Source organism: Hyperolius riggenbachi, chromosome 3, assembly GCF_040937935.1.
Source record: "Hyperolius riggenbachi isolate aHypRig1 chromosome 3, aHypRig1.pri, whole genome shotgun sequence".
Lineage (NCBI taxonomy): Eukaryota > Metazoa > Chordata > Amphibia > Anura > Hyperoliidae > Hyperolius > Hyperolius riggenbachi.
In genome coordinates, this window is record NC_090648.1 from 17403607 (window position 1) to 17421688 (window position 18082).

Genomic DNA, 18082 nt, shown 5'->3' on the forward strand with positions numbered 1-18082 from the left:
AGGAATAGTAATCCACTAACCTGCTTTCCTCTCTGTATAGTAACATGTAATCATATTGGGAATTATGGATGTAATATTCTTCTATGAGGAATAGTAATCCACTAACCTGCTTTCCCCTCTGTATAGTAACATGTAATCATATTGGGAATTATGGATGTAATATACTTCTATGAGGAATAGTAATCCACTAACCTGCTTTCCCCTCTGTATAGTAACATGTAATCATATTGGGAATTATGGATGTAATATACTTCTATGAGGAATAGTAATCCACTAACCTGCTTTCCCCTCTGTATAGTAACATGTAATCATATTGGGAATTATGGATGTAATATACTTCTATGAGGAATAGTAATCCACTAACCTGCTCTCCCCTCTGTATAGTAACATGTAATCATATTGGGAATTATGGATGTAATATACTTCTATGAGGAATAGTAATCCACTAACCTGCTTTCCCCTCTGTATAGTAACATGCTATCCCCAGTAATATCTGAGCTTATATGCTTCCCTAACCTTCATATTCATCCCATCACAAGCTGTGGCCACAGGAATGGGGAATCTGAGTGTCTTCCACTCTTCTTCTATGGTTTTTGAATGGCCAAATTGTACTTAAGAAATATACATATTGGCCACTAGATGGCAGCAGATCACACAAAACTCAATGCGTCCCATTTGATACTCCATCATTTGCAGGACGTGCAAACGTAGCAATTGACGTCACTAGCGTTCATTTGAAAAGCAGCGGCGCTGGGGCAGGCGGGGCGTGGCTTGCGCTGCACAGGAGTCGCTGTGGGTGGGAAGCTCTAGCATCGTGGTGTGACGTCACTGCAGCTCTCTATGGTAAATATATTGTATACAGCCTGTGCCCTGACTGCTGCTGGTAGTGATGGGAATTCCGGCTCTTCTCAGAGAATCGGCTCTTCTGAATCGGCTCCCATTAAAGAGCCGGCTTTTACGGCTCTCAATCGACTCTTGATTCAATGTCACTGGACACCACTCAGAATCGGAGTAAAAGCCCCGTCTCCATGACAACTCCAGACTGCTTCGCTGACTGGGGCAATCCCTCCTGCTACTGCTCTGCTCTGCCCCATACACTCAAACAAGCTGCAACTACAGGACTACATCTCCCAGCATGCCTCAGCGCCCTTTATTACATAGCAAAGCAGAGCTGTGTGGGGCGGCTGAGGCATCGGCTCTTTTAAAACTGAGAGCCGGCTCTTGTCGTTCACAGCAAAGAGCCGGCTCTTAGAGCCGGCTCGTTCACGAACGACCCATCACTAGCTGCTGGGCTTGCTGGGTGTGTTACGGTACAGTGTTGTGTACTATAGTGGGCTGTGATACATTATAAGACTGTATATTATAGTGGGGTGTGTTATAATGTGATGTGCTATAGTGAGGTGTATTATATTGGGGTGCAATATAGTATATTGGGGTGTAATACTATATGGTGGGGTGTAATATAGGGTGCTGTGTTATACTGGGGTGCAGGGGCGTAGCTAGAAATGACTGGGCCCCATAGCAAAAAAAAAATATGCCCCCCCCCCAACGACCTTCCAACCCCACGGATCTCGGACCTCCCACCCAAACATTTTGTGGGGAAATCTGATTTCCCCACAAAATGCAACCAGATTGTCAGCAGATTTCCTAACAAAATGCAACCAGATTGTCGGCAGATTTCCCTACAATATGCAACCAGATTGTCGGCAGATTTCCCTACAATATGCAACCAGATTGTCGGCAGATTTCCCAACAAAATGCAACCAGATTGTCGGCAGATTTCCCAACAAAATGCAACCAGATTGTCGGCAGATTTCCCAACAAAATGCAACCAGATTGTCGGCAGATTTCCACACAATATGCAACCAGATTGTCGGCAGATTTCCCAACAAAATGCAACCAGATTGTCGGCAGATTTCCCAACAAAATGCAACCAGATTGTCGGCAGATTTCCACACAGTATGCAACCAGATTGTTGGCAGATTTCCACACAATATGCAACCAGATTGTCGGCAGATTTCCACAAAATATGCAACCAGATTGTCGGCAGATTTCCACAAAATATGCAACCAGATTGTCGGCAGATTTCCACACAATATGCAACCAGATTGTCGGCAGATTTCCACACAATATGCAACCAGATTGTCGGCAGATTTCCACACAATATGCAACCAGATTGTCGGCAGATTTCCCCACAAAATGCAACCAGATTTTTGGCAGCTTTCCCCACAATATGCAACCAGATTGTCGGGAGATTTCCCTACAATATGCAACCAGATTGTCGGCAGATTTCCACACGATATGCAACCAGATTGTCGGCAGATTTCCCAACAAAATGCAACAAGATTGGCGGCAGATTTCCCAACAAAATGCAACCAGATTGTCGGCAGATTTCCCAACAAAATGCAACCAGATTGTTGGCAGATTTCCCCACAAATAGAAATCAGATTGTCGCCAAATTTCCCCACAAAATACAGTATATGTAGTTAGGTGTATAGTGGGCTAACATTAATTACCTGGAGGGAGGGTGGTTGGGCAGGCTGGCACACTATTTGCGGTGCAGGCGGCACTGCACTGGGTAGGCAGATAGGTAGCTGGGTGGGAGGGTAGGCAGATAGGTAGACGGGTGGGCAGTTAGGTAGCCGGGTGGGAAGTTAGGTAGAAGGGTGGGCAGTTAGGTAGCCGGGTGGGCAGTTAGGTAGCTGGGTGGCAGGGTGGGCAGGTAGGTAGCTGGGTGGGCATTTAGGTAGCCAGGTGGGAGGGTGGGCAGTTAGGTAGTGGGCAGCTAGGTAGCCTGGTGGGAGAGTGGGCAGTTAGGTAGCCGGGTGGGCAAGGGTGGGCAATTAGGTAAACGGGTGGGAGGGTGGCCAATTACGTAGCCGGGTGGTAGGGTGGCCAGTTAGGTAGTGGGCAGTTAGGTAGCCGGGTGGGAGGGTGGCCAGTTAGGTAGCTGGGTGGGAGGGTGGACAGTTAGGTAGTGAGCAGTTAGGTAGCCCGGTGGGAGGGTGGGCAGTTAGGTAGCCGGTGAGAGGGTGGGCAGTTAGATAGTGGGCAGTTAGGTAGCCGGGTGGGAGGGTAGGTAGTTAGGTAGCCGGGTGGGAGGGTGGCCAGTTAGGTAGCCGGGTGGGAGGGTGGCCAGTTAGGTAGTGGGCAGTTAGGTAGCCGGGTGGGACGGTGGCCAGTTGGGTGGGAGGGTGGCCAGTTAGGTAGTGGGCAGTTAGGTAGCCTTCAGTTAGGTAGCCGGGTGGGAGGGTGGCCAGTTAGGTAGTGGGCAGTTAGGTAGCCGGGTGGGAGGATGGCCAGTTAGGCAGCCGGGTGGGCAGTTAGGTAAACGGGTGGGAGGGTGGGCAATTAGGTAGTGGGCAGTTAGGTAGCCTGGTGGGAGGGTGGCCAGTTAGGTAGTGGGCAGTTAGGTAGCCGGGTGGAAGGGTGGGCAGTTAGTTAGTGGGCAGTTAGGTAGCCTGGTTGGAGGGTGGCCAGTTAGGTAGCCGGGTGGGAGGGTGGGCAGTTAGGTAGTGGGCAGTTAGGTAGCTGGGTGGGAGGGTGGGCAGTTAGGTAGCTGGGTGGGAGGGTGGGCAGTTAGGTAGCCGGGTGGGAGGGTGGCCAGTTAGGTAGCCGGGTGGGCAGTTAGGTAGTGGCCAGTTAGGTAGCCGGGTGGGAGGGTGGCCAGTTAGGTAGCCGGGTGGGAGGGTGGCCAGTTAGGTAGTGGGCAGTTAGGTAGCCGGGTGGGAGGGTGGGCAGTTAGGTAGTGGGCAGTTAGGTAGCCTGGTGGGAGGGTGGCCAGTTAGGTAGCTGGGTGGGAGGGTGGGCAGTTAGGTAGCTGGGTGGGAGGGTGGGCAGTTAGGTAGCTGGGTGGGCAGTTAGGTAGCCGGGTGGGAGGGTGGCCAGTTAGGTAGCCGGGTGGGCAGTTAGGTAGTGGCCAGTTAGGTAGCCGGGTGGGAGGGTGGCCAGTTAGGTAGCCGGGTGGGAGGGTGGCCAGTTAGGTAGTGGGCAGTTAGGTAGCCGGGTGGGCAGTTAGGTAGCCGGGTGGGAGGGGAGGTAGCCGTGTAGTAAGTGGGGTAGGAGCCCAACTTCTATCCCCCCTGCCTCACCTAGGGTCCCCCCCCCTTCCATTAGCGGCGAGAGAGCGGCATATACAGGAAGCTCCGGCGGGGTAATCAGCCGCTAGAGGTTCAGCTGCTTCCCGGGCTTCGGTGTCTTCTCTGTATTGCTGCTCGCAATAAACCAGGAAGTGGTGCGAGCAGCAATACAGAGGAGACAGCGTAGCCCGGTGGCAGCTCTCTAGCGGCTGATTACCCCCGCTGGAGCTTTCTGTATATGCCGCACTCTCGCCGCTGATTAAAGGAGGGGGGACCCCAGGTGAGGAGGGGGGACCCCAGGTGAGACATGCGGGCGGGGGGGGGGGGGGGGGGCGCCCGACCGGACAGCCGGCGGAAAAAAAAAAAAAAGTAGTCCTCTCAGGCAGCTGCGGGCCCCCTGTGACGTAGCGTAGCAACGCTATGGCTGCTATCCCCAATGCTACGCCACTGCTGGGGTGTAATATAGTATAGTGTAAGACTGTATAGTTTGGTGTAGTCTAGTGGGGTGTGTTATACTGGGGTGTAATATAGTATAGTGTAAGTCTGTACACTGTAGTGTGTTATACTGGGGTGTAATATAGGGTGCTGTTATACTGGAGTGTAATACAGTATAGTGGGGTGTAATATAGTATAGTGGGGTGTAATACTGAATACTGGGGTGTAATATAGTATAGTGTAAGACTGTATATTGCAGTGTATTCTAGTGGGGTGTGTTATAGTGCTGCTGTAGTGTTTTGTGTTCAGGGCTGTGGAGTCGGTACAGAAATTCATCAGACTCATTAGTTTATAAACACAGATTAGAGGAAGGGAGGGATTGTCATATGACTGGGAGGGGAGAGAAGGAGTCAGCCACATGGGGGGAAGGGAGGGGCCTGACACAGGCAGAGTAGGCCAGGAGGGGGCCTGACACAGAGGCAGAGGCAGCCACATGGGAGAAGTGAGTGGGTCGGACACAGAGGCAGCGTCAGCCACATAAGGGAAGGGAGGTGGCCTGACACAGTTGCAGTGTAGGCCAGGTGGGGGAAGGGAGGGGGCCCGACACAGAGGCAGAGTCAGCAAGGTGGGGGAAGGGAGGGGGCCTGACACAGAGGCAGAGTCAGCCAGGTGGGGGAATGGAGGGGGCCTGACACAGAGGCAGAGTCAGCCACATGGGGGAAGGTAGGGGGCCTGACAAAGAGGCAGAGGCAGCCAGGTGGGGGAATGGAGGGGGCCTGACACAGAGGCAGAGTCAGCCACGTGGGGGAAGGGAGGGGGCCTGACACAGTGGCAGAGTCAGCCACATGGGGGAAGGGAGGGGGCCTGACACAGAGGCAGAGTCAGCCACATGGGGGAAGGGAGGGGGCCTTACACAGAGGCAGAGTCAGCCACATGGGGGAAGGGAGGGGGGCCTGACACAGAGGCAGAGTCAGCCACATGGGGGAAGGGAGGGGGCCTTACACAGAGGCAGAGGCAGCCACATGGGGGAAGGGAGGGGGGCCTGACACAGAGGCAGAGTCAGCCACATGAGGGAAGGGAGGTGGCCTGACACAGAGGCAGAGTCAGCCAGGTGGGGGAAGGGAGGGGGCCTGACACAGAGGCAGAGTCAGCCAGGTGGGGGAATGGAGGGGGCCTGACACAGAGGCAGAGTCAGCCACATGGGGGAAGGTAGGGGGCCTGACAAAGAGGCAGAGGCAGCCAGGTGGGGGAATGGAGGGGGCCTGACACAGAGGCAGAGTCAGCCACGTGGGGGAAGGGAGGGGGCCTGACACAGTGGCAGAGTCAGCCACATGGGGGAAGGGAGGGGGCCTGACACAGAGGCAGAGTCAGCCACATGGGGGAAGGGAGGGGGCCTTACACAGAGGCAGAGACAGCCACATGGGGGAAGGGAGGGGGGCCTGACACAGAGGCAGAGGCAGCCACATGGGGGAAGGGAGGGGGGCCTGACACAGAGGCAGAGGCAGCCACGTGGGGGAAGGGAGGGGGCCTGACACAGAGGCAGAGTTAGTCACGTGGGGGAAGGGAGGGGGCCTTACACAGAGGCAGAGTCAGCCACATGGGGGAAGGGAGGTGGCCTGACACAGAGGCAGAGTCAGCCACATGGGGGAAGGGAGAGGCAGCCACATGGGGGAGCAACCACTGTAGGGGGTGCGAGTGACACTGAAGGCCACAGGAGGGGTGGATGTGACACAGAGAGACAGCAACAGGGAAGGTGGCACACAGGAAGAAGAAACAGCCATTCACGGTTTTTTTTTGGGGGGGGGGGGGGTGTTCGATAATCCGAGTGACCGAGTGTGCTGATAAGCAAAGACTGCCATATAAGGGGTGCAAGTGAAACTGAGAGGACAGCAAGGGGTGGGGTCGAGGGGTGACACACACAAAAGGGGGGGGGGAGATGTGACACAGAGAGGGAGAGGCTCTGTCGTGAGAGAGTGCCTTGGCGAGGGAGAGACAGTCACATAGGAGTAAGCAGCACAGGGGGTAGAAGTAGCAGAGAGACAGCCATAGGGGGGTCAGTGTCACAGAGGGGGAGGGAGGGGCAGACACAGAGAGGGACAGACACACATGGAGGGGGAGTCATATGGGAGATAGCAGCACGGGGTGGAAGTAGCAGAGTGTCACGGACGATTGCGGGGTCGCAGGCGCGTCCTGGAACCGCCCGTGAAGAAAAGAACGATCGCACTCGATTCCTGCATCGATTGCGCCTCAGATCAATAAAACCAAGATCTGATGTGTAGTATCCCTCTGCTTAAAACAGCTGGGGAATCTGTCTTAGCTGAGTGAAAGCCTGGGGGGAGGTGTTAATTAGCTTGGACATATTCCCTGTGGAAGGCACAATTTCCCTTTTGGCTCTGGGAACCAGGTGACACTTAGCTGATCTCATGGAGATGTTAATTAACCAAAGGATGCCTAGGTGCAGCCAAGCAGGCTACGAATCCACGGGAGGTCTTGACACTCTGTTCTCTGCTAAAGATCAAAGGAAAGTCAGCTGTTAGCAGCTAGAACATCCTGAATAAACCTGAGTCTCATCCTGGCATAATCCATAACTTCCCAGATCTGTAATATTTCTGGGGTTCCTGAGATGGCAGCTTCACCAAACATGGGGGAAGTGTAGCATGAGCCCCGGTGCTGGTTCTGAGGAAGTTTCAGAACCTTCGGAGGTAAGGACTGCCAGCTAGGCAGTTTCAAAGTGCCCTGATGATACCACAGGGGTCCCACCCCTCATGTCTGGTATCAGGGCGCTGGGTAAATCGAGACAGACCTGAAAATGTTAATAAATCTGCCCTGACCTGTACGGTTCTGTGAGATAGAGCCCATATATGGGTAGATATGATTTCTAGCCCCAGTACAAGGGGAGGGCTCATCTCATCTTTGAAGGGGGTGTATGGCTCCCCGCCCTCACTCCCTCCTACTGAAGCAGGGGCATAAGAATGGCTGAGGACCCAAACTCAGTGTCCTCCACACTGAACCATCTTGCACTCATCAGATGCCAGCTTGAGGATATGCTGGCATCCACCTGGTCTGAACTCTGGACTTTGAAACCAAGAACTTTATGATTCTTCCCACAATAAGGACATCTTTCCAGGAACTAAGTATTTTTCTCCCTTCTTTTATTTTTCATACTGGCTATTACTGTTTTAATAATTGTTGATTTTCATAATTGTCTGTATATATTAATTATTTATATTGCGTGAATAAACGACTTTCCCCAAGTCATTCACTGTTTCGCTACCCTGCTTATCAGCACACACAGAAATGATCCCAGGTCTCTGAAGATACGCTACTGTTTGTTTGTTGTTGGCTAGACAGAATATCGTGTGTTTAACCGTTTTATTCGCAGGATTAGTCAGTCAGTTAGTGGGCCCCACGGTCCCATAGTAACCGCGGTGGTGGCAGTTTACTCTGAACCAGTAGGTGACGTTGTAATTACCCGTGTCTCACAGGCTCCCTTCTGAGTTGTCTGCGGCTAATTCTTAACGGTTCCTGCGCATTGACTGCGACCAGAGTTCGCACGATCTGTGCGCTGGCACCGTTTAGAAGGCTAAGTGCGGTCAGCCACAAGGGCTCCTGTGACACAGAGTGATGGCCATATGGGGGGGGGTGGGGACAGACACACATGGAGGGGGCGGGGCAGTCATATGGAAGATAGCAGCACAAGGGAAGGCAGTAACAGAGTGATGACCATATGGGGGTCAGTGTCACAGAGGGGGGGCGCAGTTATATGGGAGATAGCAGCACCGGGGGGGGGGGGGGGGGGTGTTATAGCAGAGTGACATATGGGGGTCAGTGTCAGAGGGGGAGGGGGGACAGACGCATATGGAGGGTGGGGAACAGACACTGAGGGGGAGGGGGGGACAGACACTGAGGGGGAGGGGGGACACACATGGAGGGGGTGGGGTAGAGACACACAAGGAGGCAGCACGGAGAGAGGTGGGTTGTGTACGGTCAGCAGAGGAATGGGAAGGACACACAGAGGTGACTCATGGTGGGGTGTGCGCTGCAGAGGAGGGGACACCATGTGGTTTATGTAAAGCGCTGGGCCACCTGCATTGCAGACAATGCGATCCTGTGCTCAGGGCCTCACTAATGCTTAATGTACAGAGTGTGTGTGCGGTGTATGAAATATGACCTATAAGTGTGTGTGTGACGGTGAGCAGCATGTTCCCATGTCTCTGTGTGTCTTGTAAATAAAGTTGGGTTGAAGTGTTCCCACTTTTAGGCCCCTTTTCCCCAGGAGGGTGAAACTCCCCGGCTGTCAGCTGCTCCCGCACACCGGCTGGGCATGTGGTAGACGTGTCACCTATATGGAGTTACAGGCAAGCGCGGTGGGGGCATCATCAGAGGTGACATGCCACAGTTTTGGGTAACACCCCTGTGTGTCACATGATATGCCTGGTGTCACCAATGCTGCTATTTGCCAGCATGAAGTTGCTCGACAGGCGCACAGCTCAACCTCCCAAGAAAAAGGGGCCTCGTCCATCTCCTCTGCTACTGAAAGCAATTGCCGCCACAAAGGGCATGCTCAGTATATCTCCCTGGAGCATTGCAGAGTCTTGCCCAAGGACTCCTTATGGAGCAGATGTTGTTTCCAGCCAGTAATCAATCCTGGTCTCCTATATCAAAGATGATGTCTCTAACCAGTACACTATCCAGCCACTGCACCATTCCCCTGCAGACCCCATTCAATGTATAGAAAATGTATTTTTATATTTCCTGATAGGGTTATCTTCAAAACTGATCCAGCATACTTACCCAAGCTTGGGTCAGCTCTCCATAGGACCCAGGAAGTGGTTTCCCCTCCCTTTTGTGACTCCCCTGGTAACTCCAAAGAAACCAGATTGGATACTGTAGATCAGGTATGTCAAACCGGTCCTACGAGGGCCGAGATCCTCACACATTTTTGATACAGCTCAAATGAATTGATGGGTCTGAATCAGGAAAGATGTGGTCCATCAGGTAGAACACATTCCTTTCTTTCTCAGTCCATCCTAAACACTGGCATGGATCTGGCCCTCCAGGCCTGGAGTTCAACACATGTGCTGTAGATGTTAGAAGAGCAATCCTTGCATATCTAGAGGCCACAAAATCTATGGGACATTCAAAGCACCTCTTTGTAGCTTTTGCAGGCACAAAAAAGGGACTTTAGGTTTCAAAATGCACAATTGCTGGTTGGCTGAGGGAAGCTGTTCAGCTTTCAGCAGTTCCGGGCAGCAGATTCTTCAGGACATTACAGCTCATGCTACCGGATCTCTATCTACTTCATAGTCTGAAATTTTGGGAGCAAATATGCAAAGCAGCAACTTCAAGTCATGAAATGTTCATTAAAGTGAACCTTAAGCCAGAAAAAAAAAAGTTTTACTCACCTAGGGCTTCTACCAGCCCCCTGCAGCAGTCCTGTGCCCTCACAGTCACTCACTAATCCTCTGGACCCCGCTGCCAGCTAGTTTCGGTTTTGCCGACAGGCCCGTCAGGACTGGCCACGCGTAGCTTTTTCTGCATTCCCGACTGTAATTTAGCGATATTGCGGGCCGCAACGCGTACAAAAATACGCATTGCCGCATATATATGCGTTCGTAATGCGGCACCGCGTATTTTTGTACGCGTAGCGGTCCGCCATAGCGCTAATTACAGTCGGGAATGCGGAAAAAGCTACGCGTGGCCAGTCCTGATGGGCCTGTCGGCAAAAACGAAACTAGCTGGCAGCGGGGGACCAGAGGATTAGTGAGTGGCTGCGAGGGCGCAGGACTGCTGCAGGGGGCTGGTAGAAGCCCCAGGTGAGTAAAACTCCTTTATTTATTTTTTGGGGGGCTTAAGTGTCTCTTTAAGCACTACCAGGTTGATTTGCTCTCCAGGAAAAAGGATGATTTTCTCTCCAGCCAAGAACTGTGTTTTGGGAGAAAGGTGTTACAGAATGTCATCCCTCCCTAAGGTAGGAGGATGAGGTTTGTAAGTGGTTAGATCTTACCAGTAGTGGTATTTCAGCAAGTCCTCCAGGATGGATACCTTGGTTCCCTACTAAATTTTGTTTTTCCATTGCTTTTCCTGTCTAATTCCTTCTTAGTTACTCTACATAACTGAAGGTGATAGGTGGGGGAGTTTCTTTATTCAGTGTATGGTAATGGTTTTTGTGTATTTCTTTTAAGGGAGAAGCCAAGTTCCTCTCATATATCCGCCATCCTGTAGGATTCGTTGAAATACCTGCAGATTCTATTAAGGGTTTCCAAGGCCATGTCGGAGGAGGGGCCTTCAGAGAAGAGGTTGTCACCAGGGCTGTGGAGTCGGTACAAAAATCTTTCGACTCTTCAGTTTATGAATCTCCGACTCCAGGTACCCAAAATGGCTCCGACTCCTCGACCCTGACTCCTTAGTCTAATACTCACCAGGGCTGTGGATTTTGTACAAAAATCACCCGACTTCCGACTCCTCAGTTTATAAAATCACAGATTCCGACTCCGGGTACCCAAAATTGCTTCGACTCTGACTCCACAGCCCTGGTTGTCACAGCGGGTGGGGGAGTCAGCAGAACTTTGCCCTCAGCCAGTGCTTGGCCAGGTCGCTCCACCAAGAAGATCACTCGCCGACATATCGAAGAGCATTGGTGGCTGTTGTAGACAGTAGATTCTTGGCAGAGGCGGTTGTTATCGCCCACCTGGATATTTTGTGAGTGTTTAGCTTAAGTCTCTCGGTAGTTTAAGTGGGGGTGTTGTAACTTTCTAGGGGGTGAACCGGGGGGAAGGTGAGTCAGTAGCTTCATTACCAGTCATCCTATATCTCTTCAGTCTTGGAATGCGTTTTTTAAAAAGGTATTATAGAAGACCTGGTAGGACATTAGTCTATGGTAGGATTAGTGAGCTCCTCTGCAGACGAGCGGTGATGGAAAATGTGTGGTGGAAATCTGTATGTATGCATATGGCCATTTACACAAACATGAACTTCACTACTCAACACACATACTTCCGGAAAAGAAAAGTGTCATTCTGATCGCTGCAATGACTGCACAAATCTAACCGGGAAGCGATCAGAAATTCGACTGCGTGAATCTTCCCATTCACCTGCGTTTCTCACAGCTGTCCCATGACAGCAGCCGCTCCCCTATTGTTGTCACTCATGACATCACCTGTTGTCATCTACATCCTCCTCCTGAGCCTATAAAGCTCACTAAGACTCCGCGTGTGTGATGCGACCGTTGGGTCGCATGCGAGCCGGAAGACACCGCCGGAGGGAAGTTGGGGATGCCGCCAGAGGATTCCGGCCGCCCGGACCATGCCAGAGCTGTCGCGGGACCTGGCGCTGGAAGGTAAGCTTGTCACACCTTTGATGTGTGGTGGTGGTAGCCATTTCTTAGGCTCCCACTCCGGACCAGAGTTGAACCAGTATTCCCGGCCATTACCCCTGGTCACCATGGTACTGAGAAAGTACCATCGAAAGTTTTACACAGTTGAATGAATGGCAGACTTGCCCTCCTTAACACATTCTTGGCAAATGCTTTCGATTTGGTTCGTCTTGCGCTGGGTCAAGTGTCCATCTGACCACAGATGCCTGGTCTGCAAAGCACGGTCAGGGCAGGTACATTACCTATACAGCATGGGTCTCAGGCTCCCACTCCGGACCGGAATCGAACCCTGATTTTTCCGGCCATTACCCGTGGTCACAATGGCAGACTTGCCCTCCATAACAGGCTCTCGTTAAAGGATTTAAAGTTGATTCATCTCATATACAGCAGGGCCTCGAAAGTCCTCCTGTATTGTTATTTTTGGTCACTACCTCGGGACGTGCATGCCTGCCTGCTGCCTTCCTTGGATGTGTGGTGGTAGCCGTTTCTCAGGCTTCAACTCCGGACTGGAATCGAACCCTAATTCCCCGGCCATTACCCGTGGTCACGATGGCAGACTTGCCCTCCATAACAGATTCTCGTTGCAGGTACTGAACAGCAAGTAGAAAATGTAATTTAAAAAAAATAAATGTAAGTTTTAACAATGGTAGAGAAAGAACCATTGAAAGTTGATAAGGCAGTCATACATTACCTGATATCACTGAGGAAGAGCAATCTCGTCATGGTGTGCACCACTCCAGCACGGCCTTCACTACACAAACAGCTATTTGTGGTGCGTTACACGGTGAGTTTGGTGCGTCAGTCTGAAGCAGTACTCTAATTACACTCCCTGATTGATGTATACACATGCAAGATGTTTTAAAGCACTTTAGGCCTGTAATTTAGCATTCAATGTGATTTCTGCCCTTAAAACGCTGCTGTGCGTCAAATCCTGATTTTCTCTCGGGATTTTTGGCATGTACTCCACTCCGCCATGCCCCCCTCCAGGTGTTAGACCCCTTGAAACATCTTTTCCATCACTTTTCTGGCCAGCATAAGTGTTTTTCTAGTTTTCAAAGTTCAGCTCCCCATTGAAGTCTATTGCGGTTCATGAAAGTTTGCGCAAACCAAACTTTTGCGGAAGTTCGCGGTTTGCGAACCGAAAATCGGAGGTTCGGGCTATCTCTGCTGCACATTGGAGAACTTCATCTTGCTTATCTTGGAGCTGATTACTGCAATCACTGTGTAAGTTTGCATCTATGCTTACATCCAGAAAACCATTTCGTTATTAGGACATTGGGTTTGGCTATTGCATTGGTATTTACCCACAGCTGGAACAGTCATATTTGAGCCTTATAGGCCACCATTGCCTCAAAGATCCCTTGAACCAATTATTGCTAACTACGTTACCAAGCTGTTCCTGACATCCAGATTGCCTTATAATTTTACGGGATATAGATTTGTTTATATAAAACATTTATATTTTTTTAATTAATTTGACTCATTAAGTGCTTTGGGGGTACAGATGGGTTCTAACTCCTTCTAAAGCAATTTTTAACTCAAACCACTCTGAGCCAAATTAATAACATTTGTTGTTAGAATTATTTGACTCTTGAGTGAGTAGGTGTTGATTGGGACACTGTTCAACTGAACATAAAAAATAAAATACCCAAAGCATATTTGTATTTATACAAAACTCATTTTGTTAAATGATACCCTTGTGTGTATATATATATATTCCTGTGTGTACATGACTCACTGAGTCTGGCACAGATCTCAGTATCTGCCTCGCCCTGTGTACACAGTGCTGAGACACGCCTGGCTGCATTCTCTAGGACTGTTACGGACTTTCACCTTCCATTCTCTACTGCTGTCAGCGATGGCGTCTGCTGATCTGAGAGAGAAGCTGGAGTGTTCCATCTGTCTGAGCATTCATACAGATCCTGTAACCCTGAGATGTGACCACAACTTCTGCCAGGGCTGTATTCATCGTGTTCTGGACACACAGGAGGAATCTGGAGGATATTCCTGTCCTGAATGCAGAGAGAAGTTTCAGGAGCAGCCGGCACTGCAGAGGAACATAAAGCTACGTAACATAGTGGAGAACTTCCTGTCTACTCAGCCAGGTCAGGAGGAGTCTCAGGTCTTCTGCAGTCACTGTATTCACACTCCTGTACCTGCTGTGAAATCCTGTCTGCACTGTGAGGTGTCTCTGTGTGAGAATCACCTTAGAGTCCACAAAAAGTCACCAGAACACGTCTTATGTGACCCCACCACCTTCCTGGAGGACAGGAAATGCTTTGTCCATCAAGAGGTGCTTAAATATTACTGCACTGATGATGCTGCCTGTGTCTGTGTGTCCTGCTACGTGATTGGAGAACATGTCGGCCATAAGATGGTGTCTCTGGCTGAGGCCTCTGAAAGCAGGAAGAGTAAGCTGAGAAATGTTCTTCAGGAAGTGACGACACAAAGAGAGGAGATGGAGAAAAGAGTCCAGAGTCTGGAGGAACGCAGGAGAAAAGCACAAGAAAAAGCAGATGATGAAACGGAGAGAGTCACTGCCCTGTTTAGAGACCTCAGGAGACGACTGGAAAACCTGGAGAAGAAAGTCATGAGTGACATCACTAGGCAGGCAGAGCAGGTGTTATTATACTATGATGACATCATCAGGCAGCTGGAAATAAAGAAGGAGGAGCTGTCCATGAAGATGCGTCACATTGAGAAGCTGTGTAACATGACTGACCCACTGACTGTCTTACAGGAATCACACACAGGTGACTTGTGTGAAACGGAGAAGGGGGATAATAAGGTGAGGGACAGACATGGAGGGGATCTGGATGTGGCCGGCATCTCACACACATTACACACAGGACTGTCTGATCTTATATCTGGGGTAACTGGAGGGATCTATATACAGCCTGCAGACATATCACTGGATGTGACCACAGCTAGTAATGATCTACAGGTATCAAATGACAGGAAATCTGCATCCAGAGCAGGCAGAAGCCAGAATCACCCAGACACAGCAGAGAAATTTCAGTATTATATTCCTCGATTTCAGTATTATACTCCTCAGGTGTTGAGCAGTCAGAGTTTCTGCTCAGGGCAGCATTACTGGGAAGTGGATGTTGGGGGATCAGAGAGCTGGAGAGTTGGGATGTGTTACCCCAGTATAGCCAGGAGAGGAGATCAGTCACTGATTGGATACAATGACAAGTCTTGGGGTTTGGACAGGACTGGTGATCAGTATACAGTGAGACATGCCAATAAAGAGATCCAGTTACCTGACAAGCTCCCCAGTGACAGAGTCAGGATATATCTGGATTATGAGGCCGGGCAGATTTCCTTTTATGCCCTATGTGACCCGATCAGACACCTCCACACCTTCACTGCCACCTTCACTGAGCCCCTCCATGCTGTATTAGGTGTATGGAAAGACTGTATAAAGATATCTGGAGGGAGACCGGAGATGTAAGAAATCTGCCCAGACACTGGTGACATCTAGGGTGGCCATCCGTCCGGACTTAGGCCGGACAGTCCGGTTTTTGGACTGCTTGTCCTCCGTCCGGCGCAAGGCCAGGACGGACAGCTAGATGTCCTCCTTTTTGGGCTGTGTGGAGGGAGAGAGCGCAGAGAAGAGGGAGCGGTGGGCACAGTGGGAAAGGGGGGACATTCCCCCCCCCTTTCCTCACTTTTGGGCTCCCCCTTCCTCGCTCTCCCCTCTAGAACTAAAGTTTTGGGGTGGCTGGCAGCGGGCGGGACTTACCTTGCCTCGCTCCAAGCTCTGCGTAGTGATGTCCGGTTCATGAGTCATTTGATCCTGTTCTTTCCTGTGAGTTTAATGATCCGACTCATCCACTGAACCAAATCAGTTCAGTGGATGAGACAGGAACTGCAGCTGCAGTTCCTGTCTTTTCCACTGAACTAATTCAGTTCAGTGGATGAGTCAGATCATTAAACTCACAGGAAAAAAACGGCTCAAATGACTCATGAACCGGACATCACTACTGCTTCGCTGTGGAAGGAGGCAGAGATAAGTTCCCCGCTGCCAGCCACCCCAAAACTTTAGTTCTAGAGGGGAGAGCGAGGAAGGGGGAGCCCAAAGGTGAGGAAAGTGGGGGAGAGATGTCCTCCCTTTCCCACTGCTGTACCTACCCCTCTCCCTTCAGTGAGCTTGCCCCTCCTGCCGGGGGCACCTGGCTAACTATTCTGGTGACACCTACAGACCTGGCTACATATACTTGGGACACCCATAGACCTTGCTAAATATACTGGGGACACTATACACCTGGCTATCTGTACTGGAGACACCTATACACATGGCTAACTATTCTGGGGGCACCTAAAGACCTGGCTACATATACTGGGGACACCTATAGACCTGGCTACATATAATGGGGACACCTATAGACCTGCCTTACTATTCTGGGGACACCTAAAAACCTGGCCATCTGTACCGGAGACATCTATATACCTTGCTAACTACTCTGGGGACACCCAAAGACCTGGTTACCTATTCTGGGGACAACTATACTCATGACTACTTATACTGGGGACACCTATAGACCTGGCTACCTATGCTGGGGGTACCTATTTTGGGGAAACTGCTGTCAGATTATCTGTATTTATGGGGAACCACTGTTAAAAGATTAAGTGTATTTTGGGGAATCGCTGCCAGATTATGTATGTTAGGGGAACGGCTGCTGCCAGATTTTGCATATTTTGGGGAACTGCTGCCAGATTGCGTATGTTTAGGGGACCACTGCTGCCAGTTTATATGTATTTTGGGTGTTACGTGTATTTTGGGTGATCCGCTGCCAGGTTTTGCGTATTTTGGGGAACTGCTTCCAGATTATGTGTATGTTGGGGGGAACTGCTGCTGCCACATTGTCTATTTTGGGGGAACCACTGCCATATTATCTGTATTTTGGAGGAACTTTTACCAGATTACGTGTCTTTTTGGTGAAATGCTGTCAGATTACATCTATTTTTGGGGGCTACACTACGGCAGAGCTCAAACTTCCCCGGTAGACCATTTACACCACTGCTAAGGTCATGTATATTTGGCCCCACCCATGACCACGCCCACTTTATGCTTGACCATGCCCACTTTTGGCACGCTCAGTACGATGTCCTCCTTTTCAGGGTGTGATGTCCTCCTTTTTGGGGTTCTGCAAGTAGCCACCCTAGTGACATTATCATTCATGAAATGTAACTTTTGTTGTGTGAATACTTCATCCTACTACCAACTACTGAATCTGTGAGAGCCTAAGCGCTTTGAGTCCTATGGGATCTGCGCTGCGATTCCTGAAAATGCAGCAGAAGCGCGATAGCGCAATTGTATTGCACTGCTGCGCAGCGCATATGATGGGAACGGTAGAAGGGCTGTCTATGCCCTTCTACCATTCATGCGTGTCGCCAAAATGTGCACGGCAGCGCGTATAGTCTGAACGAGCCCTGAGGCTGAATTGCCTCAGAAATGCTACAGGGCCCGCGTTTGCATTTGGTTAAAAATCACATCGCTCTGGTGTGCTCCATCCCATACAAATACATTAGCCAAGCATTTACAAAGTGCAGGCGTTTTTAAAAGCGCTGAGGAGCGCCCCTGTGCACCAGCCCTCTCTCTCTCATCCCTTCATAGCCAGAAGCTTCTGTCCTGCAGCTGTTCTCTCTCTGGAGTCGCTGATAGTTCAGATGAAGGAATCCTTTCTTATGTGACTTTTTTTTTCTTCTTTTTTATAAATGAAGTGTGACTCCAGGCTAGATATATTTATCAAGAGGTGGCGATCAAGGTGTGCATCATTAAATATATACAGCCGTTCATCTGGGTAGTACATTTGTATTAAAGTAGATAATATTTTGACCAACCAAAATTCCAAATAAGCTTCCACCACCACTTATGATATATGATGTATTACCAGAAACACTTTTTAAAATATAAAAAAATAATAATATACAATATGAGAACAGTTCATCAAAAGTCCCTATAAGGTGATGATTAACCATTTCAGGACCAGGGGTGTTTTTCCTGATCGGTGCTGCGTGGGCTCTTCAGCCCGCAGCACCGATCAGGTTGCAGCCAGGGCGATTAGACTTCCCCCCCCCCCAGCAGGGGATGTCCTGCTGGGGAGGTCTGATTGCCGCCGGCTGTTTGCGCTTGCGGGGGAAGGCTCTTCAAAGCCCCCCTCCGCAGCGCTTTCTGGCCTCCCTTCCC

At 50.4% G+C, this 18082-nt stretch overlaps 1 protein-coding gene across 1 annotated transcript; it reads left to right on the forward strand.

Annotated features, from left to right (window-relative positions):
* Positions 1 to 13747: 13747 nt before the first annotated feature.
* On the forward strand, positions 13748 to 15504 carry LOC137561833 (E3 ubiquitin-protein ligase TRIM11-like). The gene has a single exon (XM_068273189.1). The coding sequence runs from the start codon at positions 13748 to 13750 to the stop codon at positions 15341 to 15343; it is 1596 nt and encodes a 531-aa protein (XP_068129290.1). The 3' UTR covers positions 15344 to 15504.
* Positions 15505 to 18082: the final 2578 nt, after the last annotated feature.

Excerpts from the sequence above, each read along its gene's own strand:
- LOC137561833 (XM_068273189.1), top strand. The coding sequence starts at position 13,748 with ATGGCGTCTGCTGATCTGAGAGAGAAGCTGGAGTGTTCCATCTGTCTG.